This window comes from Geospiza fortis, unplaced genomic scaffold, assembly GCF_000277835.1.
Source record: "Geospiza fortis unplaced genomic scaffold, GeoFor_1.0 scaffold244, whole genome shotgun sequence".
Classification (NCBI taxonomy): Eukaryota; Metazoa; Chordata; class Aves; order Passeriformes; family Thraupidae; genus Geospiza; species Geospiza fortis.
The window spans coordinates 2,673,020-2,690,696 of NW_005054370.1; the positions used below are offsets into that span (position 1 = coordinate 2,673,020).

The following is a 17,677-nucleotide window of genomic DNA, read 5'->3' on the forward strand; positions in this document are numbered from 1 at the left end:
AGAATGGGTAGGAAAGGTAAAGTGGTGAAAACGCTGAGGAGAGATTATAAAGGTACAAATGCTACTAAGGAATGTAATGTGCCCTTCCTCCCAGGATACAGGCAGCTTAGTCATGTTCAGCTAGAGAGAAAAGAATAGAAAACACAGACCCAGGGCCACAGAGGCCAAGGAAGGACAAGAAGGAGAGAGAAACTCTGTCCAAGTAACAGAAATCAGCACAGAAGACAAACACAGCTCAGTGCATCTCACCAGCACTGCCACCAGGACAAAAGAAGGGACACACAACAGCACATCCAGCTCAGGACCATATCCCATCAGACCACCAAACTCCATTCCCCAAACCAGCACAGCCACCACAAACTGCTCTTACTCCCTGACCCACTCAAAGACCACGCCTGCAAATAAAGCCCCAGAGCCTCAGGAAGGATAGTTCAGCCACAGAGCTTTGCAGAGGATGTGATGTATCTCATTCCTTCTCAGTGGCTACACATTGCCCAGTTACAGCCACCACAGGGCATTTATCTCCATGTTGACCCCTCTGTCAAACTGTATTTATCTGACAGAAAACACATGCCTTGAAGAGTATTACGGAATCACCGGAGCTTCCTATCACCTTGGGATATCTGTAGAGAGGTTGAAAAAATTAAAGCATCTGTTCAAGAAGCAATATTGTACTCCAGGGAGAGGGGACAACAGCTGGGACAACCAAAGATCCAACTACATTTTACAATTATGTGGACAAATCTGCTGGATTCTCACTTCACAGAGCCTTTTCATCTCCTGCCCTTGTCTCTGCAATGGTTTCATGTGGAGAGAAACCTACCAGTGAGGTGGAGGAGGCCTTGCTCATCTGGGCCAACACTCTGGCTTCTCCAAAGGCTGTAGCAAGAATCCACAGAACAGGAAAGAGCAATGGAAGGATGGGTAAGACACCATTCACCTGAAAAAAACAACCTGTGATCACCAACAAGCACAGAGACAATGAGAAGTCAGAACCTCTCACATGACATCTTTTCCACCACAGTGAGAGGACAGGGATAAAAGGCCAGGGCAGGAAGGAAAGGGACTGGAAGCAGTGCAAACAGTGCACACCTTAGGGGGGTTTAATGAAGGAGGTCATGAATCAGTCACACCAACTTGTTTTTTCTGATGAATTTGGCCTTAAACACTAATGAGTTTAAAGGCAAAGGATACCATATATATAGATATAGATATAGATATAGATATAGATATAGATAAACACATACATGGCAAATGAGAGAGCAAAACATTTAAAGGTAACTCTGTAAGGAAAGTTCTGATGTCCTCCACTGAATGCTCCTGGATCCAGCATGTTTCCAGAGCCAGGAAGCACAGGATGCTGTCACAGGATGAATTAAGTTCTGACAGAGGGAATCCATCTCAGCAGTGCTCTGGAGAGGAGGTGTAGTGAAGCTCAGAGCTCTCCTTTACCTGCAGCTGAAGAAGAGTGTACTGCCAGGAAGCAATTCCAGGAGCTTGGAAAATGAAGCGCACGGCATTGGTGATCAGGAATCCAGCCTGCAATTCAGAGATGACACTGTCACCTAAATACTGGCACTTGCAGGGAAGGTGTTTTCAGTGCCTTGTAACATTCTCAGCCCTGGGGAAAGTATGAAAAATACGTTTTTGATCTGCTGCTGCAGTTCCTCCCTCCACTCTCATGGTTATGTGGCTCAGCATCTCTGAACTGCTCGTACACACAGAGTCAGTTGCATGAGTGAACCTGGCCACAACTTCCTGTTGATGGCTGCAATTCTTCAGATTTATTGACAAAACATGGCTATTCTCAAGGACAAAGGCTTGGAATGAGACCTACCAGCACGATAGGGACAGCATATTTCAGCATCACTGACTGTACAGTGAACCTCTCATTATCCAGGGCTGTCACAGGCCGTGACAGAGCCATTTCCAGGCACCACCTAAAAAATAGAAAACAGCTGGAAAATTCAGCAACCAAGACCCTAACCCTTCACTTTACTTGGATATAAACCTCCTAGAAGACCTGATTAGAACACTGTGCTCAGCCTATGCTATAAGGGAGGGCTGTCAAAAGAGAAGCCAACATCTACAATAAGAGTGAGGCACTTGCCAGGGTAAATTTACAGTATTGCCAAGAAAACTTCTCAGGCCTCCTCACCTGCTTAGCAGGAAGGCAGCAACAAGGACACAGACAGCTGGGTAGGCACTGTGCCCCACATTTAACCCACCTGACATTATCAATTATTGGAGTCTTCAACACACGGAAGAGACGATAGAGCTGAGGATTCTGAGGTCCCTTCTTCACTTCTCCCCTCGGGGAGGGCGGGGGTGAGAAGGGTGGAAATAGATCTCCAGGCTCCAGAACTATGTGCTCATCATCCTAGAAGAAAGGTCAGAGAGCCCAAAGGCTTGTGTTCAAGCATATCTGGTTATTTCATGAGAATTGGCATTTGGAGTGAAAGTTACAATTAAAACCACCAAAGGTGAATTTCAAGCTTTAAACTTTTTCCAACCTTCTTCAAGCAGTAAAATCTTTGTATAGATCTTGTAAGTGAGTAGTTAATTTACTTCTACACCAGGTATTTTATATTACCTTCTTTTATAACAAATCAGTAGTAAGGAGAAGGTCAAAGCAGACAAACTTTATTTCTGCACATAAAAAGCAGGATAAAGGACGAGGTTTGTATGTCATATTATTCTACTGAATAGATTCACTCCAGTTATATTTAGCAGCGCATTACATTCTCCCCTTGACCTGAGAGAGGAGGAAATATGGTGCTTTTGTATAACATTAGTGTCTCCTGTCCAGTGAGTTTGGCAGTTCATGGAGAAGATGCAGCCTGGCTAACTATGTGCTGTCCTTGACTGAACTGGAATTAAAAGCTATTTTCAAGGTCAGAAGAAACCAAACACTCCATAATTTGTAGTCTGGGAATTTGAGTATTAGCACGAAAAACCTGGGAAATAAATTGTTACAGTCCAGGGAAATCAGACAAGCAAGTTACCTTAATCCCTCTCAGAGAAGCAAATGATTCTTGGCCTGGCCTCAAAGCCACAACATCTCCTTCCACCAAGAGGCTCACGGGCAGGTTGACAAGATGCCCATCCCTGTAGGCCCAGTGAAGGGACCAGGATGGGGCATAAGGCATGTGAAGGTCAGGGTACATGGAGTCTGCCCATTTCACCTCTTTGCCAAGTGTATCTGAAAGCACAAAGTGTGACAGAATGAAGTGGTAGCAGTTCTGGATTTACATCCTGTAGTGGTTGTAAGTCCCCCAATGCTAAGCTCAGCCCATCCCAATGGTCTTTTATCATCTCTCTCTCCCTCGTTGATGGTTTTTCCCTTTTCTCTCCACTCAATATTAACAACTAAGCAGTCATTTAAAAACCTGTACAACAGAAAAGCTAAAGGCTGTATTTAAAACTGCCCCACTGAAAGGAACTGCCCCCTCAAGTCCCAAAGCCCCCGCTGAGGTGATGCTCATGCACAACAATTTATTTCCTTCTGCTCCGTGTTGTGGTACAACCCCACGTGTTCTCCCCTCCTCATCTGCTGCAAGGCAGATATTTTTGTAAGGATATGAGGATTTGAATTACTCCAAAGCACAGCCATAACAGACGCCCACCTGCTAACACACAGCTTGGAAGCACATGGCCACATGACAGCTCAAAATAACCATTTTACAGGACAGGCATGAGGAGAACACACTTCCCACAGCCTGTTCCTGTGCAACACGGGGGAAGGTTAGCAAGCTTAATTAGGAATGCGTGTGATCAGGTCTGGGGAAAGATTCAATGGGTGGAAAACACAAGTGCAAATGGGACAGATGAAGGAGACCTCACCGTTTATCTTATCAACGATGGTCTGAAGCCTCCTTTCCACCTCTCTGCACTTCAGCCTCTCTTGACGCCCGATCATGAGGAGATCCAAGAGGAGCAGGAGGAAGAGCGCCAGTGCATTGACTATCTCAGCACCTTGGCTTCACACAGCAAAACAGGAGGAAGCAGAATGTCCATCAGGTTTGAGTAAACAAGCAGAATACACTGCCAGACACCCACAGAGATAAACACTCAACTGCCTGGTTGTTTATTTCCACATCTCACAGATTCATGGCTCAAAAAGAAACGCATGATCACACTTCTTTAGGATAAAGACACCAGAGAGGTCTGAAAGGACCCATCTCAATTAAAAAATACTTTACAAATATGGTCAATGCATGTATAGCACACTAACTTCTCCCATGAGCCACTAATTTCTCCAGTTTCAAAATGCTTCCTATAATAATGCCTTAGAAGTCTTAAAGATCTAGGAATGCTGTAGAAAAACAAACCCCTTAATCTCTCAATAGGACACTCTCTGGGTCTATTAGAGGTAGAATTAAATTGGCTGAAGTTCTGTGAAAGGGATTGATAGGAAATTACCAGTGTGACTACCTAGATATCTGGACAGAATGAGGGACAACACTTATGTCACTCACAGACAGTACTAAGATGACATAAAACCACCACCTTGCTTCAGTTAAGCAGCACAGGAAGCTTTGCTCACCTCCCCTGTGGCTGGCTCCCATAGCAGCACAGCAGCAACAGCACTGCCAGCAGCATCAGAGACGCACCAGGCCAGTGGAAGCAGGAGCAGCGGTTACCATGGTACAGGAAACTGCTCCTCCACACCTCCTGCAAAGGGAGAGCAGCACACAGTCAGCACTCACAGAATACAGAGCCAGACGCTTGGAAAAGCAGAGTGAGAAAGGGTGAAGACAGCAGCTGGTGCTCCAGGGAGAACAGAACTTTGTAAAACCCCTGAACATGACACACAGCATCCCAGATCCATTGTGTGAATCCTTCAGCACCAATGCATATTCAGCTGGTGAGTCTGGGTGAACACTCTCTGCTTTTCTCTTGATTGGAAGAATGAAAAGGCTTCTGTGCCAGGCTGTCCCATTGTCACTGACCAACCAAGGAACACTTTCAAGCACTGTGCATAAACACAGGCACTTTGTATTCAACACACATCCCAGGCAAACACAGTGGACAAGGGGAGACTGTTGAGCTTCACAGCTCTTTTATCTTCACCTGAGATGGACCCTCTAAGCTCCCTGCCCTTAGTGGCTCTTGAAGTCCTGAGATCCTTCACAGGGCAAGAGGCATCTTCCCACAGAGCTTTGGCATCCAGGAGAGAAATGCTCACAGAAACTCACCCTTAAGATTCCTTGCTTTGTTCCCAAGGACTTCAGCAGTTCTACACCTGGACACTCTGGGGGGGAATGCAGCCAACTTCTGTTCAGCCCTCATCTTTACTTTGAGAAGGGGAAACCAAGTGCCCAACTTGTGCTGTTTGGTGCCTCACCTTCCATGAAGTCCCTTTTTTCCGTTCCTTCTGATGCCCCTCCAGCAGTGCTGACAATTGGTCTCTCAGGATCGTGAGGGCTTTCTTTGTGGTAAGGCCCAAACTTGAGGTCATCTCATCCTGAGGTGCCAGAAAAATAAACTGGTTAGTGCTTCCCTATTTTCCTTTTAGGCTTTTTCCTGGTGACTGACAGAGCATGTGACCGTGAATGCCCTGTACCCATCATCATCAGCCTGATTCTCCATTTTCCTGAAATCATCTTCCCTCCTGTGAACTTTAGACTGCTGGCTGGAATTAGAGCACTTAGATAGTATCAAGTAAATAAACCGGTCCTGACTGTGCTGATAAATACTTTATCACAGCACAATACCAAGTCATTTCTGTGAAACAAGATCTAATCAGTACAGGCTGAGGACAATACAAACAGAAGTTATGCAGGCTTGAACTGGTATCAGCTTGTAGAGACAACAAAATACAGTTATGGTAGAGTTTTAATGATACAGGATGAATTTTGCTAACAATAGTAAAAGCTAAGTAGTAGAATATCCACAATTCAAAACAAGAGTGGTGCAATTTCCACAACTACTTGCTACAGATTTTTGTTTGTGAGTCCTGCCTCTGTGGCTACTTTGATATATAAGCTTCCAGATTTAAATGTTAGGCCATAGATCAGTTCAGGACCAGACATGACCCTGCCATCCATGACCTCCTTTTACAAGAGCAAACACTGGAGTTTTAAGTGCTGAACTGCAAGGGAGACATCTGGACTTGCAGGAAGCACAGAGTTCACAGCACTGCTCCCTCAGTGCTTATCAAAGAGCAGCAGTCCCAAAGGACACATCCCAGGAGTGTGCCATATGGAAAACACTGCCATAAGATCCTGGTAACAACAAAGTCAGGTAAACACTTTCATTTCTGGGCAGAAGCATGAGCACTCTCTTTCAAACCACAGATTGCAGTGAGGTCAAGCATGAGCACTCTCCTTTCTTTCAAACCACAGATTGCAGTGAGGTACTGTGGGCACCAGATCACTGACAGCAAATCAACAGGGAAGAACAGGCAGGTGTCCATGAGAGGGCTACAGGGGGAAACAGCTAAATAAAAGTTCTCATGGGCATTTCATGTTTTAATACAAACACATTGAGCATGTACAGCACATAGGATATCCTGCATATAGAAATGTTCATGTGTGTCCTACTGTGCCCAGAGTACAGAACTACTGAACACAGGCAGGAAGTTTGTCCCTCCTGTCCCCAGCAGTGTGACACAGCCCAGAGCTCAGGCAGGAGCTGCAGCTCTTCCTGCTCTCAGAGCCCTTCCCAGCCCTGCCAAGCCCACCATGGTCTCAAACTGCAGCAGTTCTGCTCCTCAGGGGCTGCTTGCACACACCCAGCTCTGCAAGTGCAGCTTGGCTCTGATCTGTCCTTCCTGTTCCTTAACTGCATGGTTTCATGATGAACATTTACTGGAAACTAATCTTGGACTTTAGACTCATTTGCATTGATGGCCCAATCCAAAACTGTAACACTGTTGAGGAACAGAACATAAATTCTCTTTCAAATACCATCTACGACACACACACACTCTCCCCACCTATCAGAGACAACCTGAAACAGCAAATTCTGTCCAGGCAGAGTCCAGCAATGCTGCTTCAGCTGCACTTTCACAGAACTAAAAATAATCCTGCTGCAGTTTTCATTCTCTGTGTCAGTTTTAGGAATAGAGGAAGCAGTTCTTGTGTTGTTCTTGGAAGCAGCCCAGGTAACATCAGCACAGAACTAAACATAGGAGTGTCTCAAAGACTCCCAGAGGAGAAGATGGCAGTGGAGCTGGCACCAGCCGTGCCGCTGCACCACAGAGTGCTGCAAACAGGAGTGTCTGAAAACAACACCAAGCAAGGCTCAATCAGGCTTCTCTCTCTTGCCTGACTGCTGCCTGTCCAGGCAGAGCAAGGCACCCACAGATGTATAAATCCTCTCCAGCACAGAGAAAGCAGATAGATAAATAAAACACACTGAATGAAAGGCAGCAAAAATAATAGGGACTTGAACAAAAAGCAAAGTCTGCTTAGACACCGAGCTGGTTCCAATGCACTCATCAAGAGCTACAGAAGAAATGAGAGGAATGCTGCACTTAATGCCAACATCTACTACAGTCACACAGTGCCTGGAAAGAGAAACTGCCACTGCACAGCAGGCAGTGAGCACAGAAAGGCAGCAAATCCAGAGGTAATCAAAAAAGGTTCCTGAAACACTTGCACACCCGCTCCAGACTTTACAGAGGAGTTACCAGTTTGGCACAGTGTCAGTCAAGATAAGGGCAGCCACAAAGGAACGTGGCTGTAGTAGGTTACAAAGGGCAAGCGCAGTGTGGCAGGGCTGGGGAAGAGGAAGGGCAGGAATTGTTAAACACCCATCCTGACACTCAGAACATGGAGCATTCTGCAAAGGAGGCAGAGCCAGCCCGGTAAACAAGCACTGTAACACTGTGAGTGAGGGTAGCTGGGGGCACTGGGGGAACCTGCTGTGGGTGAGCATCACGGGAAAGAGCCTGGGACCCAAATGAAAGGGACAGGCAAGAAGAGCCCCCATGAGCTCCTGGCAAGGGGCAGCTCCAGGTTTTCGCAACAAAAGCTGCCCTGCTAAGTCATCAACTGCTAATGAGGCATTTTTCAAATGCCCTTAAGTAAACCTTTGGCAAACCCAGGCCTCTGAAGCTGTCCCAGAGGGATCTTTCCAGCCTTTCATCAGCTGCAAGTGCTCTTCCTGCCACAAACCAGGAAGTGAGCACCCCAGGGTGAAGAAGCTGTTCACAGGAGGTGTCAGTTCATTAATAAAAAACCTCAACATTCACATCTTTGCTTTGGAAAGTTACACTCAAAGAGAAAGCTGCTAATTTTCCGGTCCAAACAGAAACAGCAAGACACCTTCCTACCCAGCTGCCTTAGCATAGGGCTTCCTCTGAAGAACAACAAAGAAAGAGCAGCAGTAAATTCCAGGTTACAGTGAAAGCAAACCCCTGATGGGTATCAGGAGGCATTTTAAAAGGCTGTACTTTCCTTTTGCCTGTGCCTAAAGGCAAAAAGTCCTAAGGACAAAACGAGCAGTTGCTTCCTCCTTAGCCTTGGAGAGCACAGGAGCCTTTAAGTGCACTTAGGGCTCCCCTGGAGCTGCTCCCTGCCCTGGCCATCCCAGCCTCAGTGTGAGAGGCAGGGCTGGAGGCAGGTAAAAGGGGATGATTGCATCCTTCTGCTTTGGGATGATATCAGGGCTCCCAAGAGTTGTGATCTATGGGGTGGCTGTTAGGGCAAAAACAGTGCAGGACATTTCCTTTGTGCATGTGATTTTATTTTCTAGAGGCAATGAATGTGCTGAGGTGTGGACTGGATGGGAACATGAAAAGATGTGTGAATTTCTCCACTCGTAGTAAATATTCTACATGTTGAATTACTGCTTAGGTCGCCTGAAAACATTAGGAAAAGGGAACCTGAGAAAGATCTTGCAAATGCCCAGGGTTAAGAGCTGGTTTGGCTCTTCAGGAAGGAAACAAGAAGCACCTCAGAGGCAGGAGATGAGGAGTCACAGCACCTTTAGACTTCTCTTTGCCTTGTCCTTTCAGTTGACCCCCCACAGTTTGACAGGGGTAAATAAATTGTCAAATACCCAGGAGCTTTTTAAATCCATAGCCTTGCCTGTCTCATGGCAAATAGGTTCTCTTTGCCTTCCTCAGGGGTTGCAGGAGCATTTTCAGGCTGATAGGTAGGAAAAGTGTGGTTATTTTCTGATTTTTCCTCCCACAACGTGAAGTTGTTCCCGAGCAACACCACCTACCCATGTCTGCTTCCTGCAGCCCACCTTCATCCTCACACAAATTCACCACTGAGCTCTCTTCCTAAAATTCCAATCTTGTTCTTTTACACATAGAATCGTTTCAAATTACCTTAAAAGTTTATCAGCCATCTCACACACTCTGCTACCTGATGAAAGACAGAGATCTTGCTGCTTCCTTCCAGAGGAAAAAAGAGTAGATCCCAGAATGTGTACAGAGAAAGGGACACAAAATATCAATATATTTAAGTCCTCTTCTATTTTCTCACAGCCATTACACATCCCTAGTAGCATATTTATTTGTTGTACCAGTAATGTTGATATAATCGGTGCCAAATATTTTTTTTAATAATACAGGAACACAAATATATTTCTTGCTTTCCAGAGCAAAGTGGGTTGAATCATCCTCTGTGGATTCAGTCCCTTGCAGAATAAGGGATTCTCACCAAGACTGCTGTACACTTGAGTGTAACTGCTTTTACAAAGACTGTTAAAGCAAATAAGTGAACAGAATACAAAATATTTGCTACAAGTTTCAATTCTCATAGACTGCAGATCCACCCCTCTGATTCAGAGTGGTGAAAACCCCTGCAAGGCAGCTGTCAGACTGTTTCCCTCTTTCCAGGCTGCACTCACTAGGCTCCTTTTATAACACCTCTACTCAATTGCTTTTCAGATCTCAACAGTTGGAGGTGGGAAACTGGGCAGCAGAATGTTCTTCCTTTTCCTGGGAGCTATTTTGCATTCCTTAGCAGAAAAAGAAGGCAGTTTTTAATTTAACAATGACACTTTGCAGGTGATTAATCTACTTCAGGAATTACACCTCCTGAAACTGTAAGCATTATTCACAGGTTCAAAAACACACAATAAGGAGTAACTCCACCAAATATATTTGCATTTATTACTGTAAGTCAGATTCTTGTTTAGGGTAAGTCACAATATGGCACAAAGTAGGGTTTTGGGTCTGATCAGAGAGGATGACAGACATCAAATACATGACAACACACAATTTCTTGGGTAGCATTTCATACAGCAGCCTAGTGTTAGAGAGGGATTTATTCTTGTTCTAAAGCAAATCACCCACCGAGGATGCTACAGCTCCTGTACACCTGCAGCTGCTGACTTAGTGCTCAGACTGTCTGAAATGGCTCATCCCAGAGTGACACAAATGGAACCAGCAGGGCCAGCCCATCACTCAGTCTGGGCAGAAACTTCCCTTTATTACCCCATCCTTGGTCCCAGTCTTGCTTTCTGTCTTTCTTGGTGCTCTCCTGGCTACTCTTTCTGAGAGATCAGACTCCCTGAGTCCAGGCAAGAATGTTTCTCTAATGACCCAGGCTACATCAATTATCCCCCTGACACATTCCTGTTCCATGGGATGAATTTTTGATTAAGACTCTGGACTGTCAGGACAGCTAGATTCTCTAATTTCTTCTGCTGCTACTGGTTTCTGCATGACAGTGGGAAAATCAGATACTCCTCTGTGCCTCAGTTTCTCATTCTCTGATGGGGCTACTGACTCCCCACCAACTGTTGTAATTGTGAAGATTATAACATTCACCAGTCAACCTGAACGCTACTGAAAGCTCAGGAAAAAGAAATGTATGTTGGTATCTGCACAATTCAGGCAGCTCCACCAAGCAGACCATGCTCTGTGGGAACCACTGCCTTTAAACCTGGACATGCTGGGAAAAGCACCAGAAGGCATGAGGAACACAGCTATTAAACTTGGTTTGAATGCACCTGACGTGAGCTTGGCAGCCTCAGCTTAGCTGTTGGTGGTCTCAAATCAAGTGAAACAAGCAGAGTCTTCAGCACAGCAGTGCCCAAGTTAATGGAGAGAGCAGTAGGCAGCAACTGTCTCCTCCCCACCCCATGCAGCCCAGGATGAAAGGCAGCCCAGACCTCCTGCTGCCCCTGGACAAAAGAACCCCCCCAGTTGGGTAACTGGGCGCCTGCAGGGGCTCCAGTGTGGATGCTCTGAGGTTCACTAACAGGGCCTGCAGATTCCCCCTGCAAAAAGACAGAGCTGCAGGAGCACAGAGCTCTCAGATGTGGCCAAAGCAGCGCTCGCCAGCCGGAATCACTGATGCACTTTGCTGTGCACAGGGTCCATTTTAATCCATGCAACAGCATCCACATTTTATGCTCTCCATAAAGCACAGAGTAAAGATGCCAACAGGCACAATCAACCTTTCTACACAGGTGCAAAGCCCAGCATTTTGCTTCTCCCCAGCAGCAGCCCAGCAGTAGAGAAAGAGGCAGATGCTCCCCAAGAAACAGCCCAGTTTGGAATTGTACATTCCTCTGTCCATCCCTTCAGTCCTGTTTGGAACAACCAATCCCCAACCACAGTTACCTGTCCCACCAGGCTGCTGGCAGGAAGAGACAGGGTTTATGCAGCACTTTGAAACACTACACAATTATTAAGCTTTAATTACTGTAATTTAGCCAGTTGCATTACTCCTCCAAGTTCAGAGAGCAGTTAGGAGCCTGTATTTATCCTGGCTTCAACACACAGCAGTGCTTTATGCCAATGCAGAGCTCCCTCCAGGGAATGCTAATGCCCCCCCACCAGAGGCCAGCAATGCTCAGAAATCCACAGAACTTCAGTACGTCTTTCATCCCCTTGATAGTTTCCTTCCCATCCCCACTTCTTCAGCTGAAGACTTTGGGGACCAAAGCAATGATCCAGCCTGGCAGGTACACTGCCAGACAGATCCCACAGGGATGAGGAGGTTCAACAGTTACAGATCAAAGCCTATAGAAGCAACAGACAAATCTAAGCCATGAAGCAGAGGGGCAGCAGAGCAGGAGTCAGCAGCTAAAATCCTGTCTGGATCTTCCTTTCGGTCCTGGGGTTAAAACTGCAGTTTAGAACAGTTTCTTTTCCCCGTCACTGCCAAAACCAAGCTATTCCCTAGCTAAAACCATCATTCTCTGTTTCATGTCCTGCCATAACCTCCTTCCCCCAAAACCTCAAAGCTCTTCATGCCCCATCACATCAGGCAGGGTGAAGACTGGGGAGGGAGACAGGGAAAGCCATTTTGAAATTAAATATTAAGGGAGAGGAACTTACTTTGTGACATTTGCCTTGGTGGGGGATCCAGAGATCAGCCTGTTTGAAGAGCATCTGGGCTAAATTCCTGCACCACTTCCCCAGCAACTTGCACTGCTGCTGCTGCTCTCCAAAAATGAGAGAGCAAAGAGGGAGAGGGAGCAAGATTGTGCAGAGCCCAGCGCCGCAGAGAATGAGACAGAAGCAGCAGAGTGAAGCACCAGTCTGCTGATTAATTCAGCCTGCTTCCAGTCACGCTGCAGATCCAAAGGAGGCGGCGGATGGGGGTGGGGGAGCAGGGAGGATGAGGGATGGAAGTAGGGGGAGAAAAAAGTAGACAGGGAAGAAAGTTTGCCCAGGATAGCACCAGATGTCAGTGAGAATGGTTCATTCATCAGATGGAGTCGACACAGCGAGGATCCCTGGGCTCACTGCCTGCAGAGCTGCATATGCATGCACAGGAAGGAATGATGCTGACAGACAGGGGTCTGTGCAAAAGCAGATGGCAAATTAGGTAGGACAAAGTGCTATAAAATATACTACAGGAAGGAACACCTGAGCAGGCACGGAAAAAGACTAAATTGAGACCAAGATGACTCCGCAGCTTTGGATTCAAGCTCAATTCAAAAATACAAGTATTTGCTATTTAAACAAGTTGGGATGGTTACAGGTCCTGTCTGGAGTCTTCTCTTGTTGATAAAGAATGCTGCAAAAGCCCCTCTCAGCATCCCATGTTCATTCTGAGCCACACAATCTGAACTAAAAGGTGCACATAAATTCACCACAGCCATGCCTGGGGATCCACATTTACCTGGGCATGGCACACAGGAGGCAAAGGATAAGTGTAGACAGGGAAGGGCTGGGTGGAAAAACAACAAGGGAATAGAAAGGTGAAGAAGGAATGAGCCCTCTCTCATTCTCATCTTTTGCAGGAATGTTTCCTTCCCACTGTTGGAGGGATGCACCTTTATAAGTGAGTTTTTATTTAGCTGCTACTTCAGTGCTGTCCTAATTCTGTCTGGGGCTTCCTAGTTCTGCAGAGCAATCACTAAAACAATTGCTTTCATTCCACACAGAAAGGGGTAAAGAACTGGCCCAGCCAAGCACCACCCCAGTAGCTTGCCAAGGATTACACTGGCTGGTACCAAACAGGACAGGCACTGCCAAGGCTTCCAGTCTCAGCACATTGTGCAGCTCTGAAGACCATGTACAGGTGTCTGGACTCACCCACCCTGCCTGGACAAGCCCTTCAATTCCTTTCCTTTTCTGAGGTTCAAATGCCTCATTAGGCACAGCCCATATTCTGTGTTTTAAGCCAGAAGGGCAGAGATTAAATGGCCTCAATATTCACAATAAACCCAACACAAGGTCTGGTTATCACTGGTGTGTTGGCACGGAGTTACACATGGGTGTGTAATCTCACTGAACTCCCAGAGCCAAAGCTGAAGGGAAGCAGACACTTTGTAATTATTTAATGTAACTTCAGGAGAAAGCAGAAGAGAGAGAGGCAAAACATCCTTTATCCTTCTGTAGGGCATTTTGTTTCCTAGACAACAATTTTATACTGAAAAAAACAAGAAAATGTCCTAATGGCACAATTTTTCTTTCCTGCCTGCTATGGAACTACTCATCTACTCCTTTCAACATAAAGAAAAAAGGAGAGAAAAAAGAAAAATATCAACAACAAGACTGGGTAACAGTGGATAAACCCTCACACAATAAATATGCTTGTAAAACCCCTTCTTTATTATAGTGCTTGCTGATCTGTTTCCCATGGCTCTATACCTTTTGGAGACTTGAATGAAAGTGAATAAAACAACCTGCTTGTGCAATACCAGGAACAATCCCTGTGCTTCATGCTGTTAGAGGTCCCAACCTCAAAACTCCAGCTTTGGTCATGGACACAAATGGCATTGGATAAAATTGCTGCTTCTTGTTTATCCCACTGCTAAGAGACCTTGCTCTAAAGTGTTTTATGTAGGGCAGTAATTTGTACTATCTAGCTTCCTTCTGATATCAACTGGTATCAGAAAGTGCATTTGGATATGCATTAAATAATAAAATGAAATAGCAGAAGACAAAAACTTGGGATCTGAAGATAAAACTGGAATAGGAAAACTGGAAAACTGGACTTGGAATAGAAGGCTGAGTATAAAGGCAGGGACTGACCTATGCAAAATCTGCAGCATACATGAGAGACACCTGTGGAAAAAGGATCAGTTTGTGAAAAAGCCCTTGGAAGAAGAGCTGAGCTTTTAGAGAACAGCAGGGAATAAACACAGAGACATAGTCACTGGCAGGATGAGAAATGGCAAAGGACTTGGGCTACTTTTCCATCCAAAGGTAGGGCTGTAGCTGTTGTTAGGGAAGCTGGAACAAGGACCAACAGTGCTGGAGCTGGAGCAAAAGGAAGCACAGCCCAGGCTCCCTGAACACGTTTCCAGGCTCTGGCCAGGAGGCACAGAGCTGTATCCAGGCTGCAGCAATTACACTGGGACAATACAGCTCAGTTGTTATGGGTAACTGTGCAATGAATGATGTCAATAATTTTTATTAGTTGTGTGGCTGCAAATCCAGCCTCTGGCTAATGCAACCCAAACTCAGGAGCCTCCCACTGTCCTGTGGCAATCAGTGCTGCTCTCTCAGTATGTGCTGAGTGGTCTTGGAGCAGAGATTCTGGCACCTTTCACAAGGATTAAATTCACTTCAGAAATACACAGAAAATTAAAAAGTCAGAGGAGGAGGAGGAGAAAGAACAAGAATATCAGCACATTTAATTTAAGAATACTCTCTGCCTTTCTTTGTGGTGTCTGGCTTCTGGCAAAAACTGGAAGGCAGCCTGCATTACACCTGACAAACTCTGATCCTCAGCCATTCCTGACAAGGGAACTTATCAGCCAGCCAGAGCCAGAGGACAAGTCTCTCATCTGAGTGACAGCTGTGTGTGCTGCAGCAGTGCTCTGAGCACATCTCCTGCTCCAGGACTGCTCACTCTCCCTCACACACACACATATATTGCAGGGATTGCTTTCAGCCAGATTTGGGACTGATGTTTTCGCGTGGATTCATTTTATTTTTAGCATTTTAAAATAAACCTAGCACATCAAACTTACTGCTGAGGTTACAAAGCAGGTTAATTTGTTCCCTTATCATTGTGTATGTGTCCAAGTTCTTCACTTTGGGAAGGAAGAGAGATTCCACCTTAGACGGGGTGGAATGAGAATATGCAGTACTAAAAAAAAAAAGAGCAAACTCCTTAGCATCAAATAATAATTACAGAATGGTTTGGATTGAAAGGAACCTTAAGGATCATCTAGTTCCAGGCCCCCTGCTTCGGGTTGCTAACAAGTATAAAATCATGGTCTTTCCTCAGAATCCAAACAAAATAAGTTGTAAAATGCAGCTTTATTTATCTGTGGGGTTTTTTTTAAATTCCTGTTTAAAAGACTGTGGTGACCTCTTGCCTTCAGTTTTAATACCCATTCAGAAACGAGGGAGAAAAAGTTTCAAGCAGTCAGGAGAGGAGGTTAGGACTTGAGAACACCATGATTCCCCCTGTAACCTCCTTATCAGGACATTTTCCTAATAGGCCTTTTACAGGTTTCTGCCTGTCCAGCAATTTGATATGATCTTCCTGCACTGTAGAGTGGAGAATGTCATATGAGAAAGGTGAGCCAAATATAGTGACCTGCAGTGAAAGTGTCCCCACTATGCCCTGCCCTCTTTGGTGCCCTCAGATCCTACACAGAACACACCCCTCCACACAGTGGTAACTGCATCATCTCTTAAAATGATCAATACCAGATTAGCCCATGATGTCATTAACAAGAGAACGAGTAGATAATTGTCCTCATTGGAATGTTAACTCCATGGTAATAAAGCAATTTGATATAAAACAACATAGGTCAAACACATCCTCTGAGCACTGCAGAACCAAGAGGTTGGGGCAGGAGTGAGCCCAGGCCTTCCTGGTCCAGCACAGCTCAGAGCAGAAACCCAGCAAAGAAGCAGCTGAGTAGGCAAGTGCCACAGCTAATGTGAAAAACTGCCCTTTAAAAGTCAAACTGCTGCAGTATCTTTTGGTCTAGTGAGTCCCTAACAGGTATTTGCACTCATGAACAAAACCATTTCTCACTGCTGCAAACAAAACAGCGAGGAAGGGATGCCTGGAGAAAACAGAGACAGCCAACAGACAAAAGTTCATGGTGTGGTGGGGAAAGGGACACCAGAGAGAAAAGCCAAGACTGTTCTCACCAGAGCTGGCTGAGACCCCAAGTTACCATCAGCAAAACTGGACTCAGATGATTTCATTGCCCTGGTTTAAAATCTTTCAGTGAATTCAGTCTTCAAGTAAAGCTGAGTTGAGAGTCCATGGGAATGGAGCCCCAGCTTAGAGCTCAAAAGAGACACTGCAGGTGTGACAGAGGACACCCCACCTGTCCTGTTCCACTGGGTTGCCTCAGTCCCACCCTACAAAGGATTTCTCTGCTGACACAGGGATGTGAAGGTGACAGAACTCTCAACTTCCATACTAACCATGGATCATACCTCTATATAATAATGCCACTGTGTGAATATTGACCCAAAATAATAAAGACATTTAAAAGGACTCAACACTCAAGTAGGGTGTGACTGTTATCAGCAAACCTACCTGACACTTCTCCTTGAGGTCCATGGCTGTGCAGTTCTGTAAGCATGTCCAGCAAAAGGGGACTGCTCCTCAGAGGAGAATGTCTCCTGGTAGAGAAGAGCTTGGCTACATTTACCACATCACCATCTGTAGAAACAGAAGGGGAAGCAATCAAGTCTCCCACATTGCTTCCTTTAGGATAAGAAAGTGATGAAATTCACAAAATTCAAATTACGGGATTGGTCTTTAGAAGAAGGAGAACTAGGGAGATGAAAGTCTTTCTAATAGTGCATCAACCCACCCCATAACTCAGAAGTTAAGTTAGCTTAACTCTCCCCAAAATCTGACATCCATAGATGAATTAAGTTCCCTGCAGTGCAGAGTAAGAGTATGACTGTAGTCCTGACAGGCTTTTGGGCAAGCCTCCAAAAAAGGGCTGGCAAAGCTTGGATTCCACCAGGTGTTGGAGCAAGCTGTCACCCATGGCTATTTGTCTTGTTACTCTTATCTACCAGGAGCATTGTCCAGCTAATCTCTAATGGAGCCAGCAATAATGATTCTTCCATTTGCTGAACATCACATCCAACTTTTGACAAGGCTGTGCTGCTGGGCTGAGCATGGATCTGATCACCAGTAAGCAGGCCAGAACTCCTAAAAACATTGCCAGATGACCACAGCAAGTGTGGGACTCTAACAGAACTGGGGTAGGAAGCAGCTCTGGAATTCACATCCTTCTTCTAGCTCACCCTCCTCTACTTCCCATGGCACAAATTTGCTTTCCTTCCACAAAATGTCTTTTCTGGTGTACATTGCTC

At 45.6% G+C, this 17,677-nt stretch overlaps 1 protein-coding gene across 2 annotated transcripts in view; it reads right to left on the reverse strand.

Moving 5' to 3' along the window:
• The window catches only part of TMEM94 (transmembrane protein 94), a 38,484-nt gene extending 26,162 nt beyond the window's left edge, over positions 1 to 12,322 (reverse strand). For both annotated transcript variants that reach the window (XM_031059953.1, XM_014308480.2), the window contains exons 1-9: positions 12,254 to 12,322; positions 5,348 to 5,467; positions 4,547 to 4,674; positions 3,844 to 3,980; positions 3,006 to 3,202; positions 2,229 to 2,380; positions 1,838 to 1,940; positions 1,453 to 1,539; positions 824 to 940 (exon numbers count right to left, since the gene is read on the reverse strand). In XM_031059953.1, the coding sequence (XP_030915813.1) occupies positions 824 to 940; positions 1,453 to 1,539; positions 1,838 to 1,940; positions 2,229 to 2,380; positions 3,006 to 3,202; positions 3,844 to 3,980; positions 4,547 to 4,674; positions 5,348 to 5,467; positions 12,254 to 12,307 (1,095 nt within the window). In that variant the 5' untranslated portion in view covers positions 12,308 to 12,322. The remainder of the gene's footprint in view (positions 1 to 823; positions 941 to 1,452; positions 1,540 to 1,837; positions 1,941 to 2,228; positions 2,381 to 3,005; positions 3,203 to 3,843; positions 3,981 to 4,546; positions 4,675 to 5,347; positions 5,468 to 12,253) is intronic.
• Between the last annotated feature and the right edge of the window lie 5,355 nt (positions 12,323 to 17,677).